Source organism: Bidens hawaiensis, unplaced genomic scaffold (genome assembly GCF_021521415.1).
Source record: "Bidens hawaiensis isolate Kalapana, Puna unplaced genomic scaffold, B.hawaiensis_p1.1 tig00002236_1, whole genome shotgun sequence".
Taxonomy (NCBI): domain Eukaryota; kingdom Viridiplantae; phylum Streptophyta; class Magnoliopsida; order Asterales; family Asteraceae; genus Bidens; species Bidens hawaiensis.
This window is the reverse complement of record NW_027491119.1, coordinates 1,206,944-1,218,387: the sequence shown is the minus strand read 5'-3', so window position 1 is coordinate 1,218,387 and position 11,444 is coordinate 1,206,944. Positions and strand designations below refer to the sequence as shown.

Here is an 11,444-nt window from a genome sequence, read left to right as displayed (position 1 = left end):
GACCACCGTCGTCTCCTCCGATCACTGCCATCGCCGCCGACTACCACCGCCACATTAACCATCCACCACCTCCACCCACCATCACCACAACCCACCCACCACCTCCCACTACCACCACTGCGCCTGCCGTTACCGCCAACCACCGCCACCCGCCATACCACCGCCACCGCCATACCACCTGCCACCACCACTGACCACCGCCAACCACCATCACCAATCGCCTCCCACTCTCGCCACCTCCGTCCACCACCGCTCACCACCACTACTGCCATCATCACCACCGCTTACCTCCAATTTTATTTTATTCCCTCTTTTTTTTTCCTCACTAACAACATTAATTAATTATTCAGTTCATTTCTAGTTTTCTAGATGATAACCAAACAAGACAATGGAATGGTAATGTTCCGTTCCATTATTTTGTTCATTCCATTCCCTCATCTATTTCATTCAGTCGTCCATTCCATTACCCCATACCAAACAGACCCTAAAGAATTTTAAATAAATGGGATTTCACTTTCTCTTCAAATTCTTCCATTTTTTAAGCAAAGTTGGAAAGGCAAATACCATAAAAAACCAACATACTTTCTGTTTTTTCTCGTTAAAGTCCCTCAACATTTTTTTGCACGTTAAAGTCCCTCCACATGCTAAATTTGAACAAAAATATTACATAACTTATAAAAAAATATGGAACTGATTTTTTTTTATTAAAAACCATCTAAAACCATGCCGTTACGATAAAAACGATCTAACCAAATAGATGCTTTCAATTTCACGTGTTACATTTCATCTTTCTCAAAATCAATTTAATTTGCAGCAACTTTGCTAACCATTTATGTTGATATGTAAATGGAAAATAAAAATGATTTTTATAGATTTAATTGGAGAGTAGCCTACCTGCAAGTAGAATTAATCATTTATATACTTCATGGAATGGTCATGCACGTACGAAAGCTAATGCAATTCGACTTTTTTTTTGCTTTTTTTTAATCTACTAATGTTATTTAATCTACTTATGTTATTATTAATAATCCTTTTTGATTAAAATATCCATTCACAATGAATGGGTTACTTTAATATTGATTTTATAAGTTATGTCACATTTAATTTAAATTTAACATGTGGAGGGACTTTAACGTGTAAAAATTTGTTGAGGGACTCCAACGAAAAAAAACAGAAAGTATGCTGGTTTTTATGGTATTTGCCCAAGTTAGAATGTTAAAGTATTAAATGTTTTCATTTATTTCTTTCAATTTTTCTTTCATTAAAATCGTTGGATCCCAGATATTTTATAGATTCTTTCAATTACTTTTCAGTTCTCTCTAAATAAGAATTGCAAATACAATGGACTGATAAGAGTTACATAAATAGTATATGTTTTTTAAGGTATTATTTATGAAAATCTTACTTTTCTAATTATTGGGTGTTTATAATCATTAACCATTGTAATAGCTATTAAGTCTAAATACAAGCTAATGATTTTGAAAATAAAATGTGTTCAAACCATGAAACCGTCAAGAAGGTGAAGGAGGGCATGTTAGCGGCCTTCGGACCCACTCCAAACAATGACCGGACTAATCGACTTAACTAACCCGAACTACTAAGCGATGGTTCTGTTAAGCCATAACCAATTAACAAAAAATTGTGGGTCGGTTTTAATTATGGTGTGTGTCATAACTCATAAGCGAGTCAACCAAAACGAACTTCGTCAATTTAAAATTAATTCTAAAATACTAGACATACAGTAAAACCTACACACTAATCATTTGACTACTATGTTTGATTATTGTTTTAGACTTGCAATTCCACTTCCACGCCCACTAAAAGATGATTATTTGATCTATATTCTCCGAGCCTTAGCTTGTGCTGGTGTTGGCTTTATTTGATCTATATTCTTCGAGCCTTAGCTTGAGCTAACGTTGGATTTGCTTAACTCGTCTCGATAAAAATTCTTAGAGAGACTTATTAAACCTTTAAGTAACTCGTGGGTCCTAGAAAAACTATTTTTGGCCCAACATTTTAAAACACCATAGCCTAAATAATGAATTGGTTGTATGACCCAAATCTAAACCAAACCGAGACAAAAAAAAGGATTAATCGAAAACTAATTTGTAAGAGAATTCAATGACCAAACATTTTGATTTTGGTAAAGGCCCAAAACCAAACCAAACCACCACATGCACACCCCTAGTATTTAGCAGTTCGACCCAGAATTTCGTCAAATCCAGTCAAGTCGATAGTGAACACCCCTAGCGAAAAGCAACAACAGCAACAACAACAATAATAATAAAGTTTACATAAAAGATAAAAAAATAAGAAACTTCATTTTTTTTTAAATTTTAATAGACCACCTACAATTACCAAAATGAATTACTATATTCCTTACTTTATGTTTTTTTTAAACGTAAACTACAATTTATTTGTGATTAAGATATACCATAAGATCTTTAAACTATACCAATAGGCAATAGTGGTGGCTGGTCTTTGTTTAGACAACTTTGGTGAACTTTTTATTGCAGTATTTCATATTTAACTTCTAAAGTTTTTTAATGTTTTCAAAGAAGAGTGCAACTTTTAATACTTTTCATTTAAAGTTTTAAAATGATTAACAAGATAAAATGGGTTTTTTACTCAGATAATTATATGAACATCAGCTTAAAACAAATATAAGTGATATGTTATAATATTTGTTAAGTAGCTTAAATAGCAGGATAACACTTCACATTTGGTCTATACAAGCAGAATAAATCACCTGCTGGAAGCCTGGAAGATGTTCACTGTCGTCACAAAACCAAATTGCGGGACAAAATCAACTGCACAAACCGAAATAGTGATGCTAAAGTTTGTATCTAGCTTCCCGAGCTTGTATCATATCTGCAACAATACACAAGTGTCCAAAATTTATTTACATATAGGACGCGGTGCATATAAGCCTAACGTAACACATTCGTTCGATCAAGCGGCTTAAATGGCTCATTGTTGTGCTGCAAGTATAGTGTCCCTATATATACATATGTCAACTAAAATGTGTTTTCTTCAATAATAAATACTAATGCATATTATCGGCTTGTATGTGTTGTGCGATCTCTTTTGTTAAGTTCTCAGCACGCTCATCTTGTCCCCCTGCAAATGAATACACCCGAAATGCAAACTGAAATGCCTTCCAAAGGGTTTTATTTGAACTGCTCTTCTTCCCGTTCCTTTTAGATGCACTCGCCAATTTTTTTTCCTGTTCGAAAACCAAAATTACATATATAATAAGCAATTTAATATGATCATATGATTCGTATTAGGTTTTTATTTTATTTATTTATTTTTAATTTTTTTAACAAAGAGATTTTATAATTTCACAAAAGGATCCGATTACAATAGAGAAGCAGGTAAGCGAGCAACAAGTGACACCGCAACCTCATTTTGAATGGCAAATCTGATCCTACTGAAAACAAAGTTACAGTTCTTCGGCGTCGATATGTTACTGTGCACGACCAGCTGAACTCTTTTCAGAAACGTAAAAGCATTACGTTTTATTACATTTAAAATCAGAATTACCTTTAGTGCTAATTCCATACAGCTTGAGGAAACATCCACCATGAGTTCTTTGATTCTGATAAGTATAGCAAAATCGAAATGGATCTTCTGGCTCTTAAATTTCTTGATTTCGTCATCCTTCGTTCGGTCTAACGTGTCCAATTCTCCTTTGATCTTGACATGAAATTGTTTATCTGTTAGTGACGAAAAGACAAAATGGTATATGATAATTAGTGTTGGTGTTACCTTATTAAAATAATTCTCAATTCTATCGAGAAGTTGGTTCACCGGTGGCTCTATATCCCAATTTTGCAAAGTATCGGCTATCACATCTAACTTAGAGTATAATGCTGCAGCCATTCTCAATCCTTCCAACTTCTTAGTAGGAAAATCTTCAAACCTTGCCAGAACCTAGTTAACGTTGAAGTCATATTTGAAACTGTTTATTTTTTAAGATTACTTTTATATAATTAAAATAGGAGTATAGAGATTTTTTTTTTCAAAACAGGAAAAAATAAGAGTTTAATGGTTTCTAGGAGAGAGAGAGAGAATAAAAGCTTTTGGTTTCTAGGAGTCAGGCGATCTGCCATCTGAATAGCGGATCCTAAGAAGTGTCCAGTTGTTTGTCAGTGATTGTCTTGTGACTTGGAAGTTTCGAACATGCTCCGCCATCCCAAAGGTTAGGAACCTGTTTGAATATGCTAGAGTCCGCCATTTGAATTGGCGGATCCCATGTCAAAAAACTGGTACATCAAATCAAAGTACGTACTTGTCTGAATTAAGATTCAAGATCTACCATTTCAAATGGCGGATCCTAGCATACTCAAATTGGTTTCGTCCTTTGAAATGACAGAACACGTTCGAAACCTCCAAGTCACCAGACAGTCGCTGATAACATCTGGACAATTCTTAGGATCCGCCATTTCAAATGGCGGATCGCCTAAAAATCAAAAGCTTTTATTCTCCTAGAAACTAGGGGTGGCAAATAAGTTGGGTTGGGTCGAAACGGGTCATGGGTCGGAACGGGTTAGGGTCGAAACGGGTTAGGGTCGGAATGGGTCAACTAAAAAAAGGGTTGTTTTGGTTCGGGTCGGAACGGGTTAGGGTCAAAAGGTTTGGGTCAGAACGGGTCCGGGTCGGAATGGGTCAGGGTCGGAACGGGTCGGATCGGGTTTTTTTTTTGTTTTTTTAGCATTTTATATATTTTTTAGCATTTTTCGGGTTTTTTTTTTTTAAGAACGAGGACAACGGCGCAAACGTTTTAGTTTTTTTACATTTTTCGTTTTTGATTTATATTTTGAGTTATGATTTTTTTATTAATTTTTTAGCATTTTTTATATTGTAATAAAAACCCCTCCCAAAAAAATGCTAAAAAATTAATAAAAAAATCATAACTCAAAATATAAATCAAAAACGAAAAATGTAAAAAAACTAAAACGTTTGCGCCGTTGTCCTCGTTCTTAAAAAAAAAAAAAAACCCGAGAAATGAACTGAAACCGAAAGCTGACGGAAACGAACATAAACCAAAAACGAACCGAATTAATCAAAACCAAAAATATCGATCTAAACGAAACTAAAAACTGAAACAGAACAGAAATGAAACTGAAAAAACAGACAACAACGAAACAAAAGCCGAAAACGAATCCGACCAAAAACAAACAAAAGCGACCGAAACCCAACCCGTCCAGTGCTCCGAAACCGACCAAAAAGAAACAAAGGATACCGAAACCCAACCCGTCCAGTGCGAAAGCTCATGTCGGCTCGAAACCTAAACCGAACTCGTTCCAATCCAAAACCCGTTTCAACCCGAGCTTGCCACATTTCCTTAAGACACTAACCCAAATGGACCCATTTATTTAAATTTGTCGACCCATTTTGACCCGAAAATAAGAAGGTGGAATTTTAAGTGACCCATTTTGACCCATCTTATTAAAATCTATGACCCAAACCAACCCATATGATTTTTAAACAACCCAAATTGACCCATTTGAAATGGTTTGGGTCAAGATTGCCACCCCTACTAGAAAACCTATAAACTCTTTTTTTTTCCTATTTTGGGAAAAAAAATTCAGAGTATAGACCTGTGTTTCATCGGTTAGCTTTTCAAGATGAGATTCCACATATTTGTGAAAGTCGATGAGCTCATCCATATCTGTTGTTTGGAAAGATATCAGGGCGGATTGCACTTCTTTGATGGAATCTGAATAGTTTTTAACATCTTCTTCGATTTGCTGAAAGTAGGATGATCTGAAAACAAAAAAACTTAAATATACAGAAAACATATAAAGTTTATAAATACGGATTTAATGATTTAAATTAACCTTTTTGTCATCTCTGCAAGTGCATCAGCCATTCCCTTTTTTTCACTACCACCAGAAGGAAGCGCAACTTTACTATCTTTCCTTTGCAATGTTTTAGTTTTCATACCTGATCCTTCAACCTTTGCTTTGAGTGTACGGTACAGGCATCCCATCTGAGATGATCTTTTTAACTTACTGACTGATTTACGCAGCAATTTTCCGCCATTACCAACTGCAGGTGGTGGTGGTGGAGCACCGCCTTTAACCCCTTGCACCGGTTGTGGTGGCTGTTGGACCAATCCACCTGATGATGTAGATGGCGGTGGAATGCTTCCACCTGCTGTGGGAGCTGCTGGTGGCGGTGGAATGCTTCCACCTGCTATGGGAGCTGCTGCTGGCGGTGGTGGTGGCGGTGGAATGCTTCCACCTGCTGTGGGAGCTGCTGCTGGCGGTGGTGGTGGCGGTGGAATGCTTCCACCTGCTGTGGGAGCTGCTGCTGGTGGTCCTGGCGGAAGAGGAGGTAATCCTACTGACACTAGCAAACCATTGTCAGACGACAATGGTGGTGGTGGCGGCGGCGGTGGTGGCGCTGCATTACTTGGTGGAGGTGAGTGTGATGTTATAGTACTTGTTACTGTTGAGGATGCAGGTGGAGGTGGAGGCGGTGGTGGCAGTGGTGGTGATGGTGATGCTGTATTGCTTATAGTCACCGAGGGAGGCGGTGGAGGATGTGATGCTGACGGTGGTGGTGGTGGTGGTGGAGGTGGAGGACAAATATTTCCTGGTGATGTGAGAGATGAATCTGCTGTATGGTTGATGTCCATCTTTGGTGAAGGCTTATCTGGCGGTGATAGTGGCGGTGATGGCTGCAATTGACTGGCTTCTGAATCCAATATCTGAGGTGGCGACGACACTATTGCTGCTGAAATTGATGGCCTTTCAGAAGATGATGATGGAATCAACTGTACATTCTCAGAATCCACAATTGATTTTAAAGATGACGACGGTAATGAAATCTCCATTTGCACTATCACATTGCCATCAGGGTTCCCATTATTGTCCATCTGGAATCACAACTCTAAATATCAGTGACATTTAACTTCTCCACATCTTGAACTTAAAAAGAAGTTCAGAGATGGCAAAACTGGCAGGTCGGGTAACAGGTGTCAAAAGTCAAAACAAGTCAGGCTGACCAGAAAAACTTTTCATCCGGTTGAAAAAAGATATTATTTCATTAACAATTTATCCGACTTGAGGTTTTTGACCCGTTAAGATAAAACATAACCTGAATCGACCATTCATAAGCTAACGGGTCAAAATTGCCATGCCTGGTCAATGAGAACAGATGGAGAGAATGTAACTTATGAGCATGCCTTTGCAGATTGTTTATTTGACAACACGCGAAGAACTGAAGTTGGTGAAGGTACTTTGTCTGGATAAGATTTGGAAGAAGAATTCCCATTTGAACTAGAAGGCGAGTCTACATGGTTCTTCTTTTCTTTGTTGTTATCAGTATCCGTTTTATTGTTCATTTTCTCACGTGCCACGTTAATAATGTCATCAAGCAAAGCCAACGCTATAAGAAGCCACAAGAACTATATTACAAAATGATTAGCTTGGATCATATACATTGTAATGAAAATATTAACATACCATGTTTTTCTAAACCACAATCTGTTGCGTTGTCAGTTTTGGATTTGACCATCCATTCATCATTATGCACCCAATGCTTCCCAAGAGACTTGATAGATGCACAAAGCTCACTTATAGCCTGTTTGCAGAACTCATTGATTACAAAAAACCAAAACTTTGAAGTCGATAAAATCCACAATTATTATATGTTTACATCTAAAAAACCTTATCCATAGCTCCTTCTGAATCTGATATTGAAATCCAATGCACGACATTTGGGTATAATTTATGCAGTTCATTGACAGTGTGCTTCACCAACTGCAAATAAACCAGATAAATAGGTTGAATTAACAATTTCTAACACATTCTTCAATAAAAATTATACCTCAATATCGGTTGACGATCTACTACAGGGAGGCAAATCAACCAACTCTCCAAAGCTCATGATCTTCTGTCGAAGCTCAATCAGACTGTCAGAGTTATCAGCAGCATATGACTTCTGCACCACCACATTTTCGGTTTCCAGAGCCCTTTTTGATGATTGAGACCTTTTGCTATTCCCGGGATGGTTTTTACTTATCATCCGATCCCTCTTACTCGACCCCACGGTACTTTTTCCTTTCTTTCAGATCAACAAGAAGTCAATCAGGGCTGTTATTATACTACTATAACAAATCCTTGAACTCATCTAAGTTGTTCATCAAACACCTTATGTGCATTAGATAAGTAGTGAATAATGCACAAAAGAGGAGTTATAATCTATATCTAGCAAACCAGAACAGATCATTGAACTCATTTGGGTTTTTCTTCAAACACCCTATGTGCATTAGATAAGTAGTCCAGATATATCTAGCATGCTAGAGCAAATCCTTAAACGAGTTTTTCATCAAACACCTTATCCGCATTACATAAGTAGTGCATAATACACAACAAAAGAGTTATAATATATATCTAACATTCAGTTTTCCTTGCTTATGAATCATGCTAGTTATATTAATCAGCAGGAATGGAATTATACCTAGTACAAATCCTTAAACTCATTTAGGTTTTTAATCACCATCTTATGTGCATTAGATAAGCAGTGCGTACTGTGTAATGCACAGAAGAAGAGTTATGATCTATATCTAGCATTCAGTTTTCCTTGCTTAATGGAATAATGGTTATGGATCATACTAACTATATTAGTGAGCAAAAACTATATATAGTACAGATCAGTAGTGCAAAAACCGACAAAACAAGAGTTATAATCCACATCTTAATATCTAGCATTTAGTTTTCCTAGCTTAATGCTTATGGATCATACTAATAACATCAATCAGCAATAATTACATCTAGTACAAACCCTTTAGCTCATTCGGGTTTTTCATCGAACACCTTATGCGCATTAAACAAGCACTGCATAACGCTAAAATGAAGAGTTATATTCTGTATCTACCATTCAGTTTCCTAGCTTAATGCTTATGGATCATACTAATAACATCAATCAGCAAGAATTACATCTACTACAAACCCTTTAACCCATTCGGGTTTTTCATCGAACAACTTATATGCATTAAATAACTACTGTAAAATGCACAAAAGAAGAGTTATAACCTATATCTAGCATTCAGTTTTCCTAGCTTAATGCTTATGGATCATCCTAATAACATCAATCAGCAAGAATTACATCTGCTACAAACCCTTAACTCATTCGGGTTTTTTATCGAACACCTTATGCACGTTAAACAAGTACTGCATAATGCTAAAATGAAGAGTTATATTCTGTATCTAATGGATCATACTAGTTATATTAACCAGCAGGAACAGAATTACATCTAGTACTAATCGTTGAGCTCATTCGGGCTTTTCATCGAACACCTTGTGTGCATTACATAAAACATGAATAATATTAATTACCCGAGATCTAGAAGGCTTCTTTCGAAACAGACAGCCGAAACATGACATCCCAGATAAATCTTTATGGCGCATCGAAACAGAAATTGAAAACCAAATTGGGTCAAATCATTGGGTTCAGTAGTAACCATAGAACCCTAATGATTGACAATTAAACAAATTGACGCCGGAAAAACAATACCCAATTAAATATTATTGAAATCTAAAACAAGATTCAGATTCAAAATCATACCCACACATTTTCTGGACTCTTTACGTTGAATCCAAAGAGTCCAGAAAATCGATAATAATAATTTACTGATTTGTTAAAAATATTTTGGAAAATATTTTGTCAATCATTACGTTGAATCCAAACAGAAATTGAAAACCAAATTGGGTCAAACTCCCTTATAAAGTTCGCGCCTTTTTATGTTATTGAGTTTCATGAAAGCAAATGGAGGCTTTGTTATTTATAAGGGTGCAAACGAGTCGAGCTCGAGCCCGAGTTTGAGACCGAGCTTGGCTTGTTTAACTTATACAAAGCTTAAGTTTGGTTTGTTTCGAGCTCTATTTTCAAAGTTGAAGCTTGGCTCGTGAGCGGATTTTGAAGCTTGAGCTCGGCTTGTTTACTATTTAACGGTTATTGTTTATATAATTATAATTATTTTATCTATTTTTTTCTTTTATAGTTTTATGTATAAAATAATATATATTATTTAGTTATTTTTGTTTATTTTTTCATAACATTATATATATTAATTAACACTTATTATATAAATGACAAGCTCGTTTAGGCTTGCTAGCCGGCTCGAGCTCGATAAGTGAAGCTCGGGCTCAGGCTCGTTTATTAAAATGAGCTATTTTTAGGCTCGGGCTCGATTAAGCTCGGCTCGATCAAGCTTTTTAACGAGCCGATCTTGAGTAGCTCGCTAGCAGCTCGGCTCGTTTGCACCTTTAGTTATTTATGTTGTACAGATAATTTACGTAATAGCCCTTTGGAGAATATTTTAATTTTGGTTCGTTGCTTACCGGTTCTTCTCTGAAAATGGAAAACCGGTCCATATATTTTATGCTTTTTAGTTTTTACACGGGTAAAAAAAGCTATTATTATACACTAGTGTTATACATTCACTGAAAATGGAAAACCGGTCCATATATTTTATGCTTTTTAGTTTTTACACGGGTAAAAAAAGCTATTATTATACACTAGTGAATGTATTATACATTATAACCTTCCGGTTAAATTTTTTTGGTTCCGTCACTTATAAATGTAACCCATATATTTTCAGTTTAAGGGTATTCCTTAAGCAGGCACGCACCAACCTATTCAAAGTTCATAGTAGCAAGCTTGGAATGGCTGTTTCACAATCGATTTTGACCACCAATTGTCATATCGTAGTCGATGGCTTGGATCAATGATGGGCATCAGGCAACGCATATATTTTTTTGGTTAAACGATCGCCCTTGTGTCGGCAATGATCCTTAAGCAAGTCTTCGTTTGAAATGATGGATAACGATTCTTTACAGACAAGCATTTGTACTGATATGTTATTATGTTGTACAAATATTATAAATAATGTAAAAATAACTCAATTGGTCAGATAAGGTACCTTTCTAAGATGTGAATACGTTTAAAGCTAAAGACCCCCCCCCCCCCCCCCCTCAAAGCTTGTTTACCTTGGTCTTAAATTTTTACGTTTAAAAATACGGAAAAAAAATATTTTCATATTATAATAAAAGAATCCAATTACAATAGAGAGACAAGTAAGCGGGCAACAAGCTGCACCGCCACCCCCTTTTGAATGGCAAAACTAATCCAACTGAAAGCAAAGTTATCGTTCTTCAGCGTCGTTGAGTTACTGTGCACGACCCGCTGAACTATTTTTATAAACGTAGCCACATAAGAGGCAAGAGACCCTAATGTATCAAACGCAAAAGGTTTGTTGGCGTGTTGATTCTCAGTAAAATAAGCGTTGGTAATACTCTAATCACTATAAAAATTTAGTCTTTATTAATTAAAGTGAACATCCAACTTTGACCTGAAAATATATCAATGTTCAAAACATATTAAACCAACAAACCAAAAAATTTATAAAACACAATAATTTCAGAATG

At 36.2% G+C, this 11,444-nt stretch overlaps 1 protein-coding gene across 1 annotated transcript; it reads right to left on the bottom strand.

Annotated features, from left to right (window-relative positions):
• Positions 1-3,046: 3,046 nt before the first annotated feature.
• On the bottom strand, positions 3,047-8,040 carry LOC143610594 (uncharacterized). The gene is made up of 9 exons (XM_077085036.1): positions 7,843-8,040; positions 7,683-7,775; positions 7,479-7,596; positions 7,253-7,401; positions 5,847-6,889; positions 5,607-5,772; positions 3,772-3,936; positions 3,547-3,699; positions 3,047-3,226 (listed from the first exon to the last, which is right to left on the bottom strand). Exons 1-9 carry the CDS (start codon positions 8,038-8,040, stop codon positions 3,047-3,049), a joined length of 2,265 nt encoding a protein of 754 aa, XP_076941151.1.
• Positions 8,041-11,444: the final 3,404 nt, after the last annotated feature.

Bases quoted from the DNA above. Each gene is read 5' to 3' on its own strand.
- LOC143610594 (XM_077085036.1), bottom strand. From the start codon at position 8,040: ATGATAAGTAAAAACCATCCCGGGAATAGCAAAAGGTCTCAATCATCA. The intron at 7,597-7,682 runs GTTTTTTAGATG...TTCTGCAAACAG, and splicing joins CAGAAGGAGCTATGGATAAG to GCTATAAGTGAGCTTTGTGC. The intron at 3,227-3,546 runs GTAATTCTGATT...GTTTTCGAACAG, and splicing joins GTATGGAATTAGCACTAAAG to GAAAAAAAATTGGCGAGTGC.